The following is a 21,023-nucleotide window of genomic DNA, read 5'->3' as shown; positions in this document are numbered from 1 at the left end:
TTGGAGCTGTCGAACGCGAGAAAGGGTTCCACCGAGGCTTCCATAGCGATTCGCTCTAATTGGATAATTTATCGGTCATGTCAATAAATAATGTTTCTCCGGTTGCTTGTAAAGACCTCGTGTTACGGATCGTTCTTTCTGCTCGTTTAATTTTATTCCTACTCTTTGAAGGGTTTTACTTTCGAGGAAATATAAATCGACAGATGTATCTATACGTACAAATCATTTTTAACAAGACGTTAAAATTTATCAAGTGTTAAAAATAAAAATTCTATATTGATTGCAAAATGACATTTATTTCTTTCATTAGGAAACATATTCACAGGTGATCATTTTTTCAAAAACGTATTCAGAAATATTTTATTTACATTTGCTAGAATAATCTTGCTACTTTGGCACTGCAATAACGTAACTGATCACCTTAAAAGGTTTCGCCTGCAAAAGGTGCGCGTCGTGAGAAGTGGGTTAACTAACTGGCAGCAGTCGTGTTTTCATATAGTTCACGGGAGTTTTCCCAGACCTCCCGTGACAAGGAGCAAGCAAAACCTCGCTAATAAAAGGAAAGAGAAAAGAAGAGGTTGATCTTTGTGCAACAAACGTCTTATCCCACGGCTTTCTTCCTCTTGCTCCGTAACCACGCGGACCTGTACGAGCGTGCAATTGCGATCGCTTGTGTGGCTGTCATTGTGCTGCACGTGACACCGGCCTATTACAACACACAGAGGGTGAGGATAAAGTAACGTTATATGATGATGTTTCCTTCTGGAGGAAACAATAGTGCTAGATAATCTAAATTTTTAATTAACCTTCCTTTTTTAAATTACAATTCTCCACTGGGATTTTCTTCATAAAATAATACCTTGAATAGACTTGAATATTATACATCTGCAATTAATATTTATTTCATTTATATTTCTTCAAAAGCGTTAGACTGACATTTACAGATGCAAAAATAGCGCTGCTGGTAAAAGTACTTCGCTGAGAATGTCCTGACCTTCAGATGTTCGCCAGTCGAGGATTACTTCGAAGATAAGAACGTTTAACGAAGCATTCCTTATTTTCCAAGAGAATCATGCTGTTCGTAGCGAAACGACGTTTCTCTTCGTCAATCAAGAGGATGCAAGTGGAAACGTGCTAGTAAAGGGGAAAACAATGTTCGTCCGAGTTTCCAGAGTAGTCCAAGACGTCGTGGAAGGTGAAGTTGCTCGGTTCGGCCATTGGTAACTGTACACGTCCCCTTCTCGTCTTTCCAGCAACGTCCTTCTCTGCTCGTTTCCTTCTCCTTTTCCCTCTTTTAATGTCCTCCTTCTCGATATCCTATTTACACGACCTTTCCACCAGTCACGGATCCTTGTGTTCTCCATTGTATGATCATTGACGCGCGCGAAGAATCGTAGAACTACAAGGATCAAGGTGGAAAGCTGTTTTCACGCTCCGAAGTTACATATTCCATTGCAGCTGAGATATAATTTTGATGGTTGTTACCCGATGCTATGGCGTGGGTGATCTCTGTTACTTTCACTTCGTGATTTAATAGAAGAAGAATTAATTGAGGAAGTATACTGGAAACGGGTTTCACTTCCGTCTGTCTGAAGATCCTTCTTCCTATTCCAATCTTGTTGAACCCTTTTGACTCTATGTAAATATCTATTATTACCTTCGATCATTACTCATATTGTTCCACTCAGGAATCTCACACAGATCAGAGATTCATTATAATACAAACAGCTATTCGTCTACCTCATTCTGCATATCCTATTTTCCTATTTCCCTTCATTATTTTCTCATGCATTCGTGCATAATGAATTTCACATTCATCCATACAAATGAGGAAAATATAATCAATAGAACATCTGCAGGAATGTTTTAATTCAAATGCTATAATTTTTTTCAATTTCTACATTTTCTTCTCTAGTGTCATTCGTCTCGCCTTCTCTTTCCATTTCGTTTCTATGGAAAAAGAGGAGCCAGGGACATTTGAACGTCGCACCCTGGTAGCCTACTATTGGTTGCGTGCTCGCCTCGCATTCAGGACGAAACCTTTCGAGTCGGATCAGCGAGAAATCCGCGAAGAGTTCGCCGCGAACAGGCTCGCAGTCACGCTTGATGTGCTCGCACGTGTGCGGTTTCCAGCGTGTACACTCGTTGTTACACCTCTAGTTCCGTGTTTTCTAACGCAACAATGATGTAAACAGCGAGATAGAAGCGTAAGTGGTGAACGTGTTTTGAATTTCGAGAAAGCGTGGGAGGTATTCTAAATTTCATTACACTTGAGGGTTACTATTATTAAGATTTGATAAAATTTGTGCTATCGGTCGTCAGTGAAAAATTAATTAATATTTCACGTATTCAGATTTTGTTTATCATTCGTCCATGGAGAGAGGAGTTTACAAAAGACCCATTATTTCACGTGCGTTTCCAAGAAATCCTGTTTATCAGAGATCGAAGAACCTGCTCAAACATTATTTACAAAATAACGATAGACTCAAGGAAGATGCAAGGAAGCTGTACACTCTAGCGTGTACCTTGCCAGGCTTCCGCAAAAGCGTCGTCCACCACTTCCGGCAGGATGTCTCGGTGTTTCCAAGCCGCATACCGTGGACTCGCATGCTTGGACGTGGCAAACTTGTTCCGCAAAACGGGTCTCGACGATAAATTACGCACAAATTAGACACAAAACGACACGCAACCAGTTACAGAATATAGACCCGATACACGGGGCACTGTAATTCTCGATGATACGTATTCATTTGCCTCTGACGTTCTTTTTTTCCTACGAGAAGCGCTTTGAGATCGTTTGCAAAAGCGTTTCAAACGATGAGAACGGAGCTACGATAGCCATTAAGAACGAGTCCGGCTGAAAGACATCGCGAATCGCACGACGATTACAGTGTTTCGATTGCTACAGAGCGTTTCTTCTTTCCGCTGCTAAACTTTCTAATCTCAGGTAGAACAACGCGGGGTAAATGACTCCATTATTGTACATGTGAAAATGTAATTCTTTTTTTTTAATGAGACTCCTTTTTGATATCAAAATTTTGGCCTCTGACTTCGTCAACTTCTCTAACTATGTTGAGATAAGAATTGTGTCTCTAGGGAAAATTCCTAATAAACATTCATGTCTGCAAAGTATTATCAGACGTTCTCCTGATGGCAAAATTTTGATCTCATCAACTTCCAGTCCTAAATCTTCATATTTTATTATTAGAGCCACGCCTATGGAGTACTCTGCTGTTGCCAGAGTCCCAGTTTGCTAATTCTCCTTCAGTGTTGAGTCTCCAGTTGAGTATTGCCGATCAGACGTTCTCCTGATGGCAAAATTTTGTCCTCGTCAACTTCCAGTCCTAAATCTTCATATTTTATTATTGGAGCCACGCCTATGCAGCATTCTGCTGTTGTCAGAGTCCCAGTTTGTTAATTCTCTTTCGTCTCCAGTTACATATTACCGATAAGACTTACGTCGGCCAGAAAAATTCCTATCCACCTTGATCCATTCCGTACCTCAACATCCAGGCAGTATCCGAGCCATGATGGAACCACGAAAGAGACTCACCTGGCACGTCGAGGTACAAAAGAATCAAAAAGGTTCGCCCCCCTTTCGCTCGGCAGTTACTGGGCACGGACTGTAGCCTCTCCTTCGGTCTGCCGTTTCTCTTTCTCTCTCGTTCTCTCTCCATTCCTTCCACTCCCATAGCAGAGGCCGCATACCTCCTTAGGATGCAGTGTAGACCTGTCCATTGGCTGGCAGACATCGGCTCTTTTTCGAAACGGCGACTCATGAAACCGAGAGGATAAAATCGGAAAGTTGCTGCGGCTCGTGTGCGTCATGAGGTTCAGTGAATACGTGAACGTTCTTTGAACCGAGTGATCGAAAGAAATTGTATACACGTGGTGTGACGATGAGTTGATACGGTGTTCTCGAGGAAGAAGGATACTGGACCGACTTTATGAGGTGAGTTCCTCGTTGGCGAGCCTTTCTTCCTTAGAAGTAAGCGCTCGAAGGAGTTTCAGATAAGCTGATGGAAAACAAATGGATTGGACTTGGAATTTTCAATTTTTCTTCTTCTTTTTAACTCTTCTTTGAATTATAGGGGTTGCAGCGCACTTCATAATCTTTAACCCCTCTGATCTGACGCTTTCCAGGACTATTATTCAAACTTACAGTTATTATATCTCAATACTTGAGTTTCGAAGCAATTTTACAGGTCAGAGTTTATCTTCAAAAAGGGTTTTTGAAATATTGCTTCCTCCATTTGACGCATCGTTCGAAGACGTACCTTTCATTGGTATTCAGTTATCAATTTCCTGTGTTTTCGTTTCGAACCACGCGCCACGATGAATTTCAAATTCATCTCATCGTGTAGGTAAGCCGCGTCGACTACAGTGTTTTGAGTTTGTTGATCTAAATATGTAGCACGAAGTAGAAGGCAACTGCGTAAAGAAATTCTATACGAGACTGGATCTTGCTGATATTTCCTTGACCTTTATTCCTTGCTATATTTAAAAACCTATGACAAATAACGTGGAGATTGAATATTTGTTGAAAGTCACAAACAGGATACAATGTTCGAAGAAATGTTGGGAACAGTGGAAGTTTTTTACAATATTTCCTCGTAACTCATGCATAAATGATTCATAATAACATAGAACAACGAGACACACGGACCTTGCCGAACTTCGATCATTGCTTTTGCCAGTTCGAGGGAAACCAGTCTGACCGGCGTGTTCAGTAGTCCAAGTCTCGATTTCAAGGAACCGGTGTCAAGTTCGTGGAACAGGAAAAGCTTCAGCCAATGGTTGCAACAGCTTCGAAGATTAATTGGTTATTTTAGAGATAAACAAGGTGATTTACCTTCGCGACGGCACTTTTCTTGATTTGCCAAAGAGCGTAGATATTCCATAAAAATTCCACTCAGGAAATTATGTTACTTTATGCCAGGAAATTCTTGGTAAACAACTGAATTCGAAGCCAAAATTGTCAATTATGAATTCTTAGAAGCACGTGATCACACGACGTCGCGTATCCTCTTCCTGGCAGCGAATCAAGCAATCTCGAAGGAAAAATGACGAGCGAAAAGGAACGAAGCTCGCGACAGGATGCTACTTTTCTTAGTCATTCATCCTGGTATCACCTGGTCACACAGTGTCAGGATTCCATGCGCGTAACGTAATGGCGTACCTGTGGAAGGGGCTTCGTAACGGTTTTTTTTTTTCTTACCCACACCTCGTTCTCCTCTTTGCTTTTCTAGCCTCTCTCTCTCTATTCGTTCCACCGCCTTTCTCGGCGATTAACGAGTCTAGGACGCCGAGGCTGTTGATCGTACGATCAACGCGGAACAGTTAACCGCGCGTACCCGTTCGCTTTTCGCGTGGTCGAAGAGAAAATCAGTCCAACGGATGCGAGCTAACTCGATTCCTCGAGCTGGACGATTCTACGCCAATGCCACTGGCCTGACCGGTGTCGTTGCACCGCGAAATTTCATAAGGATTTCGCGTTTCGAAATCCAAGAGTCGCCGGGTGTCGAGAACCAGCCGAGAGACGCTCGTATTTGGCGCGCGTGTCCGAACAACATGTGGAACATGGAATTAAATGATGTTGCTAATTTATTGAATTACACGGTGAAAAGTTTCTTTCCAATTACTTCAGGTATTGCGATAGAGTTAAGGCATTTTAATAATTTTTAATTGAAAATTTCTGAGACCAAGTAGAGGATTATTCCTAGGAGATTTTATAATATAGACATATTTCAGAAATATTGATTTTTAAACTGTGATTAGTACCTGATATTATAGATATAGTATATTAATATTATATGCAAAGGACAGTTGTGTATCGATAATAATACATAAAGCAGGTATTAGTGGTGCTGGAACGTCATGAAATTCAACCCTATTTCCTGCGCTTATTTCCCATTCCACGAATTTTAAAGCTCTTTAATTAGATCCGGTTTTAATGCCTCGATAATTGTATGAAAATCTAGGAAATTTAAATGGGATTACAAGAGATATTAACATAATTCTTCTTTTAATCTGATAAATGGTATCTTAAGTATTTAATACACTTGCTGCAAATGCAGCTGCAGCTTTCTCATCGAGTGCTTTGGTCCATCATCCAATTCGGTAGCATCATTTCGAGCTTGATTGATGGTAACTACCTCTTCTATTTAAAGATAAAGGGTATTGAAAATAATGTTGACCTGTTATTTCGAGTATCTCCTGTGAATAACTTCGACCTAGATCCCCGGAATCGCATTAGTTGCACTTTCAACAATTTATCAAACGAAGATTAACATTCAATCTCCATGGATTAAAATGCCATTGAGAATGTTTAAAAATGAATGAATCGGTACTTTTCTTCTTGCATCTCTAACAGACAGGTCAATTTTGTCATTTGAAATTGATTGAAAGTAACAACCACTTTTATCTAAAGGCCGCAATGAATGGAATTACTTTATCATGGCTCATATACAAAAACACGGCCAGTTAAGCTTCAAACAGTAAATTGCACGAAGTATAGTTAAACGATGCTATATCAATTCATCCAGTTAACATTTAATGTTTAATTTACAAAATAATATTGCGTTTTTTATTATTTCTATCGCGATGTCCGATATTTTCACTGCATCATTAAAACGCAATCCATGGATTTCTTCCTAGGGATGGTAAAATCTACTGCTTAATTCCACTGTTGGATTCTTTTAAGCGCGTGTGAGCATCCGTACAATAGAAGTACACTGTTCCTCGCGGATTTTAACGCTTCATGCTTTTCCGCGTTGCTCACCTTGCAATAGAAATCACGAAGCAACCTGTGTCTAGTTGTTATTACGAATACCATTTTCACTAGTTAACAAAAACTATCTTAGCAAATTCTATGCATTTCTAATAAAATACCGACTGTTTTACGTTTATGTAATTTCACTGATTAATTTATTTCGTCATTTACACCACATACACGGTGTCCAAAGTATCGTTCGAAGGTAATCATGGTTTAAACATAAGAGGAAAACGTTTGATTCTGCATAAACTGTTGTCCGGAGTGAGAGTTATGACGCAAAGAGAATAGCGTTTATTTCAGCCAATGATGTTGTGCAAGACTTTTGTTCGGAATCTGTCTGGAGGCTCTACTAGAAAGTTACCGCCTAACATCGTAACGGATTTGTGTAACACCAACATTCGCGACTCGTTGGCCCGTGAAACTTAGCAGCTTGATCTTGAAATTACTTTGAAATTTTCTTTTTCCATATTCTACATACAAGGAGGAAAAACTGGTTTACGGTTTCAAGATTGTATCGTGTATTGCATGTTCCACTTGAATTGGTATGATATTTTTCTAGGATATGCTCCAATTTTCGAATTACGCAGAGAATGTGTTCCAAATAGAAATTTTTATGTCGATCTTCTGCGGTTGCGCATCAGACTTGAAAGAAACCGAGATAAAGGGTAGACGAGTGGGTAACTGGACAATTCAATTGACAGATCACGGTTCGAGAATTCCGCGTACTCCTGAAATGGAATCTGATTTCTAACGGCTTTTCACTGACCACACTTATCCGCTTGGAAGTCATTCAGACACCGTACACGGTGGCTGCGCCGTACTGTTCTCGGTTCCCCTCAAGGTATTTTTCTTCAGCGTCGCGAAAGAACGCGGACTCGGTAGAGAGTTGTTTTATATGGGTGGAAACCGGTGGCTTCGACCGATCGCTGCATCCTCCGCACGGTTTAGCTGTTTCCTCCGTGCCCACTCGTCTGCGGTCTCAGTTTTTCCATCAGACCCGAGCGTCGATTCCTCCGCGTACCTCTCGAATGCTCGTTCCAAACGCCTCTTCACCTCGCGTATCGTTCATTCACTTTCCATTTTTGCTCAATTGCTCGTTGTAGACACTACTCGAACGTCATATCTTTCTTTAATCGAATAAAAAATTTGAAAACAAACCAATTCATTAGCTCCTGAATAAAAAAACGACCCAGAAAATAATTCCAATTAAAGAAAAAATAAAAATATACTTCAAAGATAAAAAGATTGAAAAGAAAACTTTGAAACTCTGAGACAAAAACTGTTTCGCATATAATTCTTCGGTTAAGTTGCGGTCTTTTGATGGCCGGAAGTGAACGGAATCGTGACGAGCTACGATATAGGAAGCATTCTCCTGTCACGCATCAGGGAGCATCACTTTTATTCATAAAACCTCTTCCTAAACGTTCTTGCTCCAGTTTGCTCAAACGAAACTTTTATTCTCTATCCATTCATCGTCATTACCTTCCATTCATTATCGCCATTTCTGGTACCAGGTCGCGAGGTTAATGACAGTAGAATGTATCCGTCGTTTCGATACACAGGTGACGATGTGGACGATTTTACTGCTCACACTATCCACGTGGTCTTCGTCATGGGGTCAAGTGATCAACCGAGCACCGCATTTCGTGCAAGGTGGGGACATGGCCAGACTGGCCGTGTCTGAGGGCACACCGCCGGGCGCACCTGTCTACACTCTCCAAGGAGAAGATCCTGAAGGATCGCAATTGCATTACTCCATCAGCGGGGAATACTTCACGGTGAATCGGGACACTGGTGTCGTCGTACTGAGAAAGGCGCTCGACAGGGAGACGCAGGACTTGATCGAAGTGATCATCAGCATAACGGGTAACTAAGTATACTAGCAGCTTCTATTGGTGTCCCGTTACGTTACTGCGATGGAATATCGATGAATATTCGAGTATATGTAGGTCACTGGATACCTCGTATCCATTGATACGTCAATGGAATTGTGACAGCTCGATGATGTCATTAGAAGTCCGGTCAGTGTTTTCAAACCCTTAACAAAACACGACGGAGAAATTTCAAGTTCGTTTACAAGGATGAAAGTTTCATAGGAATTTATGAATATTTTTATAGACGAAGGAGTCGCAGGATCAGAGCCCAATACTGTGTCCCTTCGTCGCGAGATCGCAGTGTTGGATGAAAACGATAATCCTCCGGTGTACCATGGCAGACCGTACGCAGCCAGGGTGCCGGAAAGTGCACAAGTGGGTGGGTTATTGATTCCTCCAGGAACCATCACGATCACCGATCGCGATGGTGGTGTAAACGCGGATGTTCACGTGGAATGCGTCCCTGCGACGCGGGATGACGACGTCTGCGAGGTCTTCAATATTTCCACGGAGAAGGTAAAAAATAGAAATGTTAAAAATAAAACATTTACATTTCTTCTTTTCAATATCAAATCTTTTCGAGTGAAACGCTCTCTCCAGCCGTTCATTTCTATTTATGATTCTCCGCTTATCGTCTCCCAACCGTAGAAATATTACTTTTTCTTGAAGCATTTTGATTTCATTTCTTTCTTTTTTCCTTATCATTTGTTCAGTTAGCAGAGGGTAAATACGCCGTGCAGATTACTCTGATGAAACCTCTGGATTATGAAAGAAGAAATTCTTATTTGATTAATCTGGTAGCGGTGGACGGTGCCAGTAACGCGTCTAAGAGGTTACAAGCTAGAGCAACAGTGGCCGTCGACGTTCTCGATGTCCAGGTAAGTGGGTCTCGACCGTAGGGAGCTAACTGTACATTCTGACCGAACTTTCTGCATTGATGAGCAAAATTATTTGCGATCAAACCGTCAAGAAGATATACTGTTACCTAGTGACACTATTTCGAAATTTCGAAGGCGTATCACTGAATCCTATGTAGCTTCAAGATTCTAAATAACTGTTATCATTCCAACTTTCGATTTCAACAGCACGAAATTAATACAGGCCTCATTCAGATACATAGAAAATCGTTTTCAGGATCAGCCACCCGTGTTCCTGAACGCGCCTTACAACGCGGCGCTTCCTGAGAACACGCCAGCTAGTCACACGATCCTGACAGTCAGAGCACGCGATGGTGACACGGGAGAGCCTAGAAATCTCCTTCTAACGTTAGAAGACGAAGACTCTGGTCACTTCGACCTGGAAGTATCGAGAGAAGGTGACGCGACGATTGGCAAACTCGTCACCACCAATGTCTCCCTCGATAGAGAAGATCCTAGAATCCTGCAGAACGGTGGAATTTACACTTTCCAAGTGAAAGCGACGGAATTGATCAATAATGAGATCCCAGCTGACACTGCAACATCGATCGTTACCATCGTGGTCACTGATGTAGATGATCTCGTACCTGTTTTCAATCAGAACTACTTCAACATCTCCATTTCCGAAGACATTGGTAGAGATACACCTTTGCCAGGTGAATAAATTTGAACAATGACCGATTTGATGAAAATCTAAAGTGTCTGATAACGTATCTGTTAATACTGAATTGGTTAGGTCTGAATATGATCGTGAGTGATGGAGATGTGGGTGAGAATGCGAAGTATACCCTAGCTTTGAGGGACGTGCCAGAGTATCCTGGTATCAGTCAAGCGTTTACTGTCAATCCTGAAGAAGCTCAAGGCCGAGTTCCAGTGGTGGTGAAAGCGAAGGATGTCAGTGTCCTGGATTATGATGTGGATGATCCTGCGAAGAGACAGCTGGAGTTTGAAGTTGTTGCACTGGTTGCAAATGAAGTGGTATAAACTCTTTCTGTTATCAACAGCATAGGTGTCTTTTACATAAATCTGATGATAAATAATTAATTAAATTTCCAACATAGGTAGCTACGAGCAGAGTTCACATACACCTGATGGACGCAAACGACCACAGCCCCGAATTCTCAAAATCGATCTACATGTTATCAGTACCCGAGGATGCTCAAATAGGAACACGTTTCGCTGACGTTCTCGCAAAAGATTACGATAGTGGTTCCTTCGGAGAACTGACATACATTTTGCGTGGTTTTGGTTCGGACAAGTTTGTTACCGATCCCAAAACCGGTGGAATCTCCGTGGCAAAACCATTGGACTACGAGACCCAGAGATCTTATTCCTTGACGATGGAGGCGAAAGATGGCGGAGGAAGAGTGTCTACCGTGAACATTTTAATAGAACTGGAAGATGTTAATGATAATAAGCCGATTTTCGAGCAGGCTGAGTATTCGAGGACGATTCGAGAGGGTGCGACCAGTTTTGACCCCCAGGTGTTCGTCAGGGCTACTGATGTCGACGGTCCGGTGCAAGGAAATGGGAAAGTGACGTATTCCATAAGTTCGCATAACAGCATGACGAATGATGTCTTCAAGGTAGGTATGAAAATTTATTTCTATCCAAAGTATAGTAGAGATTATAATATCAACATCTTTCGAAGATGAACCCAGACACTGGAGAAGTGACAATAGCAAAACCAGTACGCTCAGACGATACTGAGAGAGGAATTTACGAGCTGGTAGTTCGAGCTACGGACGCTGGAAAACCTCCATTATATTCCGAAGCGAAACTATCAGTCAGAGTAGGAGTACCTGGAAACCAGAAGCCCATCTTCCGTGGTAATTACAAATCTAATTTGCCCGGTCCCAGCGCTTATCGAGCAAGATTGTTGGAGAATGCTTCGTCTGGAACGGAAGTCATCAGAGTCGTAGCGAATGACCCTGATGGAAGGGATAGCTTACTGCAATACCATATTGCTTCTGGTGCTAAGGATAACTTTGTCATAGACCCTAGGTAATTCTTCTACCAGAATGAATTCATAAATATTATTTTTCAATGAATTAAATATTCATGTTTAAAAATATAATTATCATCTCTTCAGTTCTGGTGTCATCACAGTTTCCCCGGATGCTCGTCTAGATCTCGAAACAGGTGGCGACAAATACGAAGTGATAGTTTATGCTATTGATTCTGGAACACCCGTTAGAGAAACTGCTACAACAACCGTTACAGTGAACATGATAGACGTGAACAATAAGCCACCAATGTTCAACGAATCAACGTACCTCGTTTACGTATCAGAAAGAGCAGCTATAGGTACATTCACCAAATTTTCTAAACCATTCAATTAATCAAAGAAATTAAATCTAATAATTTATTATCAATTTAGGCGAACCAGTTCTAAAAGTAGCAGCAACAGATCCAGATTCAGATGCTTATTTAGAGTATTCTTTAGTGGAACCTATAAGAGCAATGGACAAAACAGGCGTCGCCCTGAAGAACACCGCATCATACGATTATAAAACAGCGTTTCGAATAAATTCAACGACAGGACTCATAACAGTGAACCGTATGCTGGATTATCAAGTGGCTGCAGTGATCATACTCACGGTTCAAGTGGAGGATTTAAATGCTGTCGTTGATAAAGAGAAGCAAGTTACGAGGGTGGAGGTGACAATATACATTCAGGCATACAGTGATGACAATCCAGCCTTCACGAATCCTGGATGGTCACCGAACAATCCGACCATCAGGATCTCTGTCCCAGAGGAACAACCCCTTGGAACTACTTTGCTTATGTTGTCAGCTAAGGAACCTACCACTGGTTATGCTGTCCAGAGATTCGAGCTGGTTCGAGAAGATGATGACGAAGGATACGTTAATGTTGGTGTTCAAAGTGGAAACGTTGTTCTGAGCAGGAGGTTGGACTATGAAGCTCTTAATCAAAAGGTATTCTTCTTTGGAAAATTTTTGAAAATCCTTCAGTTAATTATCGATTCTTGCAAATTGTAAAACGGGTTCAAGTGTCTGGAATATTAGGAATTTTTGTCGTTTGCAGTTCATTAGATTCAAAGTAAGAGCTCTGGCAAGGGACTATGAAATAACAAGAAAAATGTCCGAGGCGAACGTGATCGTCGAGGTTCAAGATACGAACGACAATAGTCCCATCTTTACTCAAAGTGATTACAAAATTTCCGTCCTGGAATCGGCACAATCATCGAAGATTGTGTTAAATGTTAAAGCGACAGACGTGGACAGTTCCAATACGGAGCAGGAAGTTAGACGAGGGTACGGTGAAGTGAGATACTCCTTAATTGGAGAGAACGCGAATATGTTCGAGGTGGATACGATAAGTGGAAACATTCAAGTAAGTAATTCTTCATAGCAAAATAAATTGAACTCTTTGCAATCTACATTTTGAAATTATTATTCAAACAGATAGCTGCCAATACAACGCTTGATAGAGAAAGACAATCGGTTCTCCGTTTCTATGTCCTTGCCTCGGACATGCCTCAGGGTGGTGCAGAGCAAAGGAGCACCAGAGCTTTGGTGACAGTGGACGTTTTAGATGTCAACGACAATGCTCCAACCTTCGATCAAGAATTATACACTGCAGTAATACCTGAAAACGCTGCAGCAGGTGTCAGTGTGGTGAACATCACCGCTACTGACCCAGACGAGGGCAAGGGTGGAGTAATTAGTTATGAAATCATAGACGAAGGTGAAGCAAATGGTGAGCAGACACATTACACTATTAATAATAATTGAAGTTTCGAATATTTTATTTTACAATTTTATTAATTTCAATTTCAAGGATTGTTTAAAATAAATCATACAACCGGGGAGATTTATTCTGCCAAAGCATTAACAGGCAAAGGAAGAACTGAACCATACATGATGAGAATCAGAGCTCAAGATGGTGGAGAACCAGAACTCTATTCTGACGTGATATTAACACTTTACATAGGCGATGTAGTGAGCAACGATGGTGTTCCCTTGTTCATCAGACCCACCCTTGAAGAAGTAGCTCATATAGCTGAGAACTCAACAATTGGTAGCCCAGTGTTCCAAGTGGTCGCCTCTGATCCAGATGATCCTAACTTACCAAATGGAAAAATCACCTTCAAGTTCCTGGAGGATGGTGATTTCGGTAAGGACGCTAGTGCGTTCAGAATAAACAGTGAGACTGGTTTGATCACCACCAGGAAGTTGCTCGATCGAGAGACTAAGGACAGTTACACATTGATATTGGTAGCTCAGGATCTAGGTAGTCCTCCTCAGCAAGCGACCAGGGTGCTTCAAGTAGTAGTGAACGACATCGATGATCACAAGCCTCATTTCAAAAGAAACTTAGACAGCCCACCGATAGAACTGTCCATCGTGGAGGAAGAGCCTGTGGGAACGAAGGTGGGAGTGGTCGACGCGATCGATGAGGACATTGGCGAAAATGGAATGATTGATTACGCGATCGTCTATGGAAACGAGGCTAGTTTGTTCGTCGTAGAAAGACTGGAGAATAACTCAGCAGTGATTAAGTCGAATGGTCGTTTAGATCGAGAGACTGCTGATCGTCATCTACTGACTGTTAAGTGTTTCCCTTATTCTGCTAAGAAGTCTGATGTAGTCCCAAAGCCCTACAATCGACAAGATCCTTCCGAAAGACAAGTCCTCATCAGAGTTCTAGACATAGACGACAACAAGCCTAGGTTCAAGAAACAGAATATCACTCTGGGAGTACGATTGAACGTACCCATCGATACTAGTCTCATTACACTGGAGGCATTCGACGCAGATTCTGATGCTCTGCCCATAAATTACAGCATGGGTAAAGCTTCCTTTACATCCCTGGTCGATCCATCCATGTCCAAACGAGAGATTCCCTCGCATCTGACTTTGAATCCTCAAACTGGTGAATTGAGAACCAGTGGCTCTATGTCAGGATACGCTGATGGCTACATGGAGATCGTCGTCTCGGCTAACAATTCCCTAACACCTGGCAGAGAGACGAACATCACTTTGAGGATATTCCTGCTTCGTGACAGGGACATGCTGAAGTTCGTGTTCTCTAAGCCACCAGTGGAGGTCAGAAAAACGCTGGAAGATTTTGAGAAAGCTGTGCAGCAGGCATTGTCTCTGCCCATCAGTGTCAATGTCTATGATACACAGTTTTATTCCAAGGATGATAATTCCCTGGACTTCTCTTCGACTAGTTCCTGCTTCCAAATGGTGGGAAAGGAGGCGTATGATTTGGACGAGATGAAGGCTTTATTGACAGACCCGAAGAACGAGGAGTTGAAGAAGGTTTACAGGACTTATCACGTGGAGAAGGTGCAGCACTGTGCAGCTGTGGTGGCTCGCGCTGACGCCTCCATGACTCAGATGTGGGTGCTGGCTATTGCAGCCCTCGTGGGTGTTGCCACGGTGGTTTCCAGTTGCACCTTGTGTTGCATGCATGCCAAGTAAGTGTCTAAGATTTCTTTTAATTATTTGAACATGTCATTTTTTGAAAAGAATTATAGAGAAGCTTGTGTTTCTTCCAGATACAAACGGCAAGCGAAACACGCTCGATTGCGTGACCAACCACGTCCTCCTTTGAGTTATGTCTCTTCCGGTCCAGGAATGGTCAGTGCTACGTCGCATACAACGTTAGGGCCAGGAACCATGGTTTCGTTAGGTCCTCACGAGGGTCCCTATGAATGGGGGGCGGATACGACGTTGTACCACCCCAGTACTCTTGGATCGAGGACCTAAATGGAGTGTAAAATGTTACATTCAGATCTGAATTTAGAGAATGAGATATTTGTTACCAATCGAACAATGTGACACTTATATTTGAAGACTTTTTCACTTGCATTGAATGTGATATGAAATTGAATTCGTTCGTGTCTTGAGTGCCAATACAAAAATTCGACAGTTTCTGAAACTGTTTAAAACAACAGTATATATTGAATGAAATGGATTATGAACGTCAATCAAAGATACAGTACAACTAATTTTTTAATTGCGACTTACTCATTCGTTTTGAGGCTAGATAGCTTCGAATCAGGCGATGGAATTTGAATTGAAGTGATTGTTGAAATCAAAATGATTTCATAAAAATCATTCTATGGAATTTGGTGAATTTTAATGAGACAATTTGTGTGCTGAATTGATGTGCACTTTGAAACTGGATAAAATTGTGCAATGAAGTCGACGAATGGTGCTATAAAGTAAGATCGAATAATTCGTGCCAAACGCCGGTACACATGTAAAGTACGACGATATTTTCTGTAGGATAAGAGAAACTAACCCGCGTGAATTGTATATTTCTTAAATCGTACACGATTCTTACTCACAACGTTCGCGACCATGTCGTAGGAACTTCGCGTGTTCTATTGTAATATATCGTAATAGTTAAGAATAAATCTGTACATTTGAGTTATGTTTATAAAAAAAGAATTCGGTACCTCGTTTATTCCTTATTCTGATATTCCAAGCAAAGATTTACATTTTACCATAACTCGGTACTAACTTAATTTACTAATTTACTAATTTATTTACTAATTTTTATTCACAGTGAAATGATGAAGATAAAGTTAACAAGTGAACGTATGCAGCACTGTATTTTTACATTTAGTTAAATATTCTTTGCTGTTCGGTGTGTACATCAACGTGTACCAATTTAGTAGTTAGTGGCCTATTAAGCAATAGCCTGATCGACGAATATCTCACGATTTCACGAGTCAAGCTGGTGGAAGATTCTCGGACGCCCTCGACGGAAATGTCAAGGCGAGGTGGAGCTCAGAGATAATTTGATCTGGTAGAACTGGGAATCACGAAGAAATCTCAAGGAGATTGTCCAGTCCAAGCAATCTCTACTAACTTATCATTAAAAGCTAATATTCATTAACAAACAGTCATAGATTTATTCATCATCGCGTCATTTGTTATATCCTTATCTACAATCGAAGAGAAAGTTTACATTTTTAATTGGTTTTAGAGATGCTATCGCTGAATCGTTTGAATCCTTCAATAGTATCAACATCTTTCGAAACTTCAGCACTTTTCGTTTCATTAGTAGTCGTCTCATCTAAACTGATAGTAGTATTACAGTCCTCGCATTTGCTTTCTGTAGTGGTGCCCACGATTTTTTGGGCCTCAAACTCGTATTTCTCTGTGCTCCCATAGTCTTCTTCGATAATAGATTTATGATTAAATGGAATGGAATCATTTTGGCTCGAAGAATCGTTCATTTGATCAAACTTTTTCGTTTCATTTTCATTATCAAGAGTAGTTTCTTGATACCGAGTGGAGGCTAAATTGTCCTCCATCTCGTTGTCCACGAATTTTGATCGCTCCACAGCCAGGTGTTTGGCGATCGTCTCCAAAGGTGACCAAACTTTGTTCACGAATTGTTGTTGCTCTTCAGGTTCCATTGATTCCGATCTATGAATTATATCATGCCTGAAAATAAAAATCATATCTCGAAAAGCAAATCATTATACGTTCAACGAAACAGTCAGACGAATTTACGATGGGATTTTCGAGGGGATCAAGCGGTTTACGTTTCAAATTCACTCGGTGACATTTCACGTGGCCATCCTTAACGAGCCATCGAGCAGTCTCGTTCGATTTTTTATGGAATCGACACTACCTGAGCGCACGTTTGGTGAAAGTTTTCTTATGGCATTGCAAACGTTCTCAGCGATTTTGCGGATAAATCTAGTCATCGAACCAAGGCACGAACACTATTGTAACGATTCCACGATCCACGACCGATATGCGGCGATCTTTCCCCTTACGTAATCGAAGTTAAGGTAGACAGACGAGTGGGTGGGCGATTTTTTATTTAAGCATGCTGCGTTATTTATGCTTCCTATTAAATAATACGACAGTAATCTATCACTCTTACCTGCTCATCTTGTTCTTCTTTCTGGGATATAAATTCAAATGGAATATCATTTGCTGTCTCTCTTCTTCATCGGTCATTGCTTGCGTAGACATCCCTGTCACAGACTGAGGGGGTGCAGCGTAAAATTTCGGCCCTCTATTATACTGAATCGGTCTTCTTAATTCATAGTCTTCTACAGGCACCTGTCTCGGCCTTGTGATTTTTTTATTTTGTTCCACGATGTCTGTAATTGGATAAATGTCCAACATGACACTAAACGGCTTTGGCTTTCTCCTCTTCGAGTAACTGTTCGAATAGGAACCCGAATTTTCATATTGAGCATCGGGTGAAGGTGCTTTGTTGTAATTCACTGGACGTCCATACGTGTCGTAATTGTATCTGTGAAGTCCAGTCGGCGAGAACCTGTAAATTAAAATTATTTTCATTTCTTTTACTAATTCAACGCGAATTGTTTGTTCACAGACCTGAAGTTGGACGTGGCCAGCAGATTCACGTCAGCCGGATGTTTGGGTTTGTACTGATAAAACGGATCTTCATTCACCGAGTAAGAACCATCGTCCTCTTCTGATCTGTCGCTGTTTGACATCATCCCACCAAGTTCAGGAACCAAGTCGTACTTCTTCGGATTCACGTAGACACCGGTGAACTTGATGCCTCGATTCGGCACGTCAGCGTCATTCGTTAAATATTTAATGATCTCTTGAATGTTCCTAGAGGCATGGGGATACCTGTACTGTGACAGCTGAGGATACCTTTGTCGCTTGAACGAGGTTGGCTGAGGAGTCTTCAATTCCCAATGGAAAGGAACTGGTCGGCTCTCTTCTGAACTTTCCATGTCTTCGTTCGAATCTGGGTGCTTGTACCTGTTTGATCAATTATCGAGGACCCTCAGGTAAATCAGATGAAGAATTTGATTTTTTGCACAGGTTGCCCACTGCATGGTAAATATTGCAAAAATTGAATAGAACCAAGGTTTACATTCTGGCATCAAATTTCTGTTATTAATATTAATGAAAGATTTAACATGACTGATGTTCGAAATTTACATACAGTGGGTGACAACGTTTATTCACTGTGATTTATACGTCTACCTGGATAATATATTAGCATGCAGGTATGCATTTTAAAGGAACATTCTTAAAGTTTTAACGAAACGAATTGATGTATATCGTGAAGTGTCCAACAGTGGAAGTAAATTTTGCGAAAGGTTCACGTAACGTTTACAACATATTATCGAATCTGTCTGACATAAAGTTTCAAGTTTTATTATGAAGCATCAAAATGGGACGCCGCATGAATCATTCGTGCAATAAAGTTTAAATGATTCAAGAAATCATATCGGTATTTTGTTATGTCAACTGGATGTCAGGAGGAAAAAAAAATGATCGCAGTTGCAGTGAAAGTTTCACGATTTATCGATTGAACGATTATTCATGAAATTAATACGATGAATATCGAGTCTCACCGTTGCCTCACGCGATAGACGAGAGCATGATTGTCGAACAACTGTTTGCCCTCCGCTTCTTCCTCCTTGTTTTCGACGGATTTCAGCACTCTCTTGCGCAATTTAAAATTATTCAAGTTCTGAGATCTGATCTCGGCATCGGGTACTTTATACTCGTCCGTCTCATCGTAGAAGAAAGGATTCCCAGGATTTTCATTGTCCGAGCGATTCTCGATGCGAATAGAGTTGGTGCTATTCACTTCGGGCGAAACGGTGGAAATAGAGAACTTTTTTGTGATGTTTAAAGGTTTCTTCAGAGCATTCTGCAGGATGTAGATGTGCTTTGTTTCCTGATTCAGTTTGCTGTTCAACGACGTGGCGGATGTGAAGTCGTATAAGAATATCGCAACCTGAAATGGAACGGAATAAAACTGTTTAGGTCAGTATTCCAAGAGTTGCCGCTTATACCTTCAATTATTTACAAAATAAATCATTCTTTTTCTCGTAGAGTCTACGATAGAAAGAAATAACATTGATTAGATTCCTAGTTCTTTCGATAGGTGTACTTTTACTTGCTTACAGAAGAATGCTACTCTTTACAAAAGAAACGTTGGAAAGTGTACGTTTCTTATGATAAAAAGTGAAATGCAGATGGAATTCGAGTGGATGCAACATTTATATACACGTGTACCACTTGTCCATTTTCGTACATTAATCGAGCTCGAATGAAACCTGTTCCCCCGCGAGTTAATTCGTGTCAAAACACAGTTAACGCCCTATATGTGAAGTACGGCAGAAATCTCTTTTGACGCTTGGCTCGCCATGCATGCGAACGGGATACACGGAGATTCACGGTGAAATTCTGACTTTTAACGCGGCTACCGTACTTCTTACATTAATCATGGGAGAAAATGCGTCAGATGTAATTGCGTCTATTGTTCTCCACAATGGAGTCTCGTTAAAGAACAACGCGATAACAGCTTTACTTTTAATCGAACATCATTCTTCTTAAACAGCATACTGTTTTTTTGTGTGTAATTATAACGATCCTAGACAAAGATAGCTTACCTTCATGGATAACTCAACAGTTTTTGTGATAAAATTGAATTGGAATTATCTTCCAACTTTATTGGTACAGGATGAAAATCAGCTTTCTATCAATTAGAGAATTTTCTTATTTAATCGAACGAATCTGCAGAATCATATTTTAAACGATCGTTGATTACACCGGTAACAATATCCGCGTACTTCGATGCTCGTTAAAAATTTATCGACCTCTAACGTTTAACTGCCACGATATATCGTTTGAATGATGCGCAGCTTAGTAGATCGTTAATGATCGGTAGTTAACGATCCTCGATCACGCAGGCTATGCCATTGAACCTGGCGGATGCAGAACAGGAAGGCAAAGTAATCGATGTTTTATCAGATGAGCGGTATTCGTAACGAGGTTGCGTAAAAGCAGAAACTAGTCCTCGCTAAAGCAGGCACCGCGATATGTAGGTAAGTGGCGAGTAAATATTAGCATAACGAACGAGAATGCTGCCGATGATTTGTTAAAATGTTAATCTCTCGAAGATTTCACAAATCACGAGTGTTAACGTCCTTTACGAAGCGGGACTGAAATTTACATTTTCTCTTTTTTCGGAGGGAAACATACAAGGTTACTATTTTCAATGAATTATGGAACAATTTGGAAGAAATTATACTGTCATTGACATTTTTGGTAATTTTATAATCACACAGTAAGTGTGAATTTAATTTGAATTTCAAATTGTTAAATATGTAATTAAATACTCACAAGTATCACTACGACCACTACCATAACTCCAATCGCAAATTTCCTTGTGACAGAGCTGTATCGATTTCTATTATATCGATCACTGTGATCGGAATAAAGCCCAAGCTGAGACGTACTGATTGCGCTCCTTCGTCCTGCCTCACGCATGTCCTTTTGTGATATCTGTCGTACCCTTTACAATTATTCATTAACAACACGAAGCATTTTAACTTGAATCAGCTTACCCTTAGCTCACTTGAAATAAATACTTGCAAGCTGATGTAACTTCTTCCATGCACGTGAAAATTTTCAGTAATATGTATTCAACAGTTCGTATAGAATCGATTGATG

At 40.9% G+C, this 21,023-nt stretch overlaps 2 protein-coding genes across 4 annotated transcripts; one reads left to right on the top strand and one right to left on the bottom strand.

Moving 5' to 3' along the window:
• The first annotated feature begins 945 nt into the window (after positions 1 to 945).
• Cad74A (cadherin 74A) lies at positions 946 to 16,002 on the top strand. Of its 3 annotated transcripts, none has more exons than XM_034327293.2 (14): positions 946 to 1,195; positions 8,338 to 8,641; positions 8,894 to 9,165; positions 9,363 to 9,527; positions 9,784 to 10,222; positions 10,303 to 10,544; positions 10,628 to 11,152; positions 11,218 to 11,570; positions 11,659 to 11,873; positions 11,947 to 12,506; positions 12,616 to 12,924; positions 12,996 to 13,290; positions 13,372 to 15,016; positions 15,098 to 16,002. In XM_034327293.2, the coding sequence occupies exons 2-14, from the start codon at positions 8,344 to 8,346 to the stop codon at positions 15,306 to 15,308; spliced, it is 5,529 nt and encodes a 1,842-aa protein (XP_034183184.2). In that variant the 5' UTR covers positions 946 to 1,195; positions 8,338 to 8,343; the 3' UTR covers positions 15,309 to 16,002. The 3 variants fall into 3 exon arrangements, with proteins under 3 accessions (XP_034183184.2, XP_034183185.2, XP_034183183.2); XM_034327294.2 differs by lacking the exon at positions 946 to 1,195 and adding an exon at positions 2,107 to 2,207; XM_034327292.2 differs by lacking the exon at positions 946 to 1,195 and adding an exon at positions 3,699 to 3,952 and having other exon boundaries at positions 15,098 to 16,001.
• Positions 16,003 to 16,147: 145 nt separating this feature from the next.
• On the bottom strand, positions 16,148 to 20,855 carry LOC117605689 (uncharacterized). Its single transcript, XM_034327298.2, has 5 exons — positions 20,694 to 20,855; positions 18,914 to 19,302; positions 17,913 to 18,311; positions 17,449 to 17,850; positions 16,148 to 17,000 (listed from the first exon to the last, which is right to left on the bottom strand). Exons 1-5 carry the CDS (start codon positions 20,838 to 20,840, stop codon positions 16,523 to 16,525), a joined length of 1,815 nt encoding a protein of 604 aa, XP_034183189.1. The 5' UTR covers positions 20,841 to 20,855; the 3' UTR covers positions 16,148 to 16,522.
• Between the last annotated feature and the right edge of the window lie 168 nt (positions 20,856 to 21,023).

This window comes from Osmia lignaria, chromosome 14 (genome assembly GCF_051020975.1).
Source record: "Osmia lignaria lignaria isolate PbOS001 chromosome 14, iyOsmLign1, whole genome shotgun sequence".
NCBI lineage: Eukaryota > Metazoa > Arthropoda > Insecta > Hymenoptera > Megachilidae > Osmia > Osmia lignaria.
The sequence above is the reverse complement of the archived record's forward strand: the minus strand, read 5'-3'. Positions and strand labels throughout refer to the sequence as shown.

Coding starts and splice junctions, on each gene's coding strand:
- Cad74A (XM_034327293.2), top strand. CDS start 8,344: ATGTGGACGATTTTACTGCTCACACTATCCACGTGGTCTTCGTCATGG. Junction 11,571..11,658: donor AACTTTGTCATAGACCCTAG/GTAATTCTTCTA, acceptor TCATCTCTTCAG/TTCTGGTGTCATCACAGTTT. Junction 13,291..13,371: donor AGACGAAGGTGAAGCAAATG/GTGAGCAGACAC, acceptor TTCAATTTCAAG/GATTGTTTAAAATAAATCAT.
- LOC117605689 (XM_034327298.2), bottom strand. CDS start 20,840: ATGCGTGAGGCAGGACGAAGGAGCGCAATCAGTACGTCTCAGCTTGGG. Junction 18,312..18,913: donor GTCTATCGCGTGAGGCAACG/GTGAGACTCGAT, acceptor TTGATCAAACAG/GTACAAGCACCCAGATTCGA. Junction 17,001..17,448: donor AAGAAGAACAAGATGAGCAG/GTAAGAGTGATA, acceptor TTTTATTTTCAG/GCATGATATAATTCATAGAT.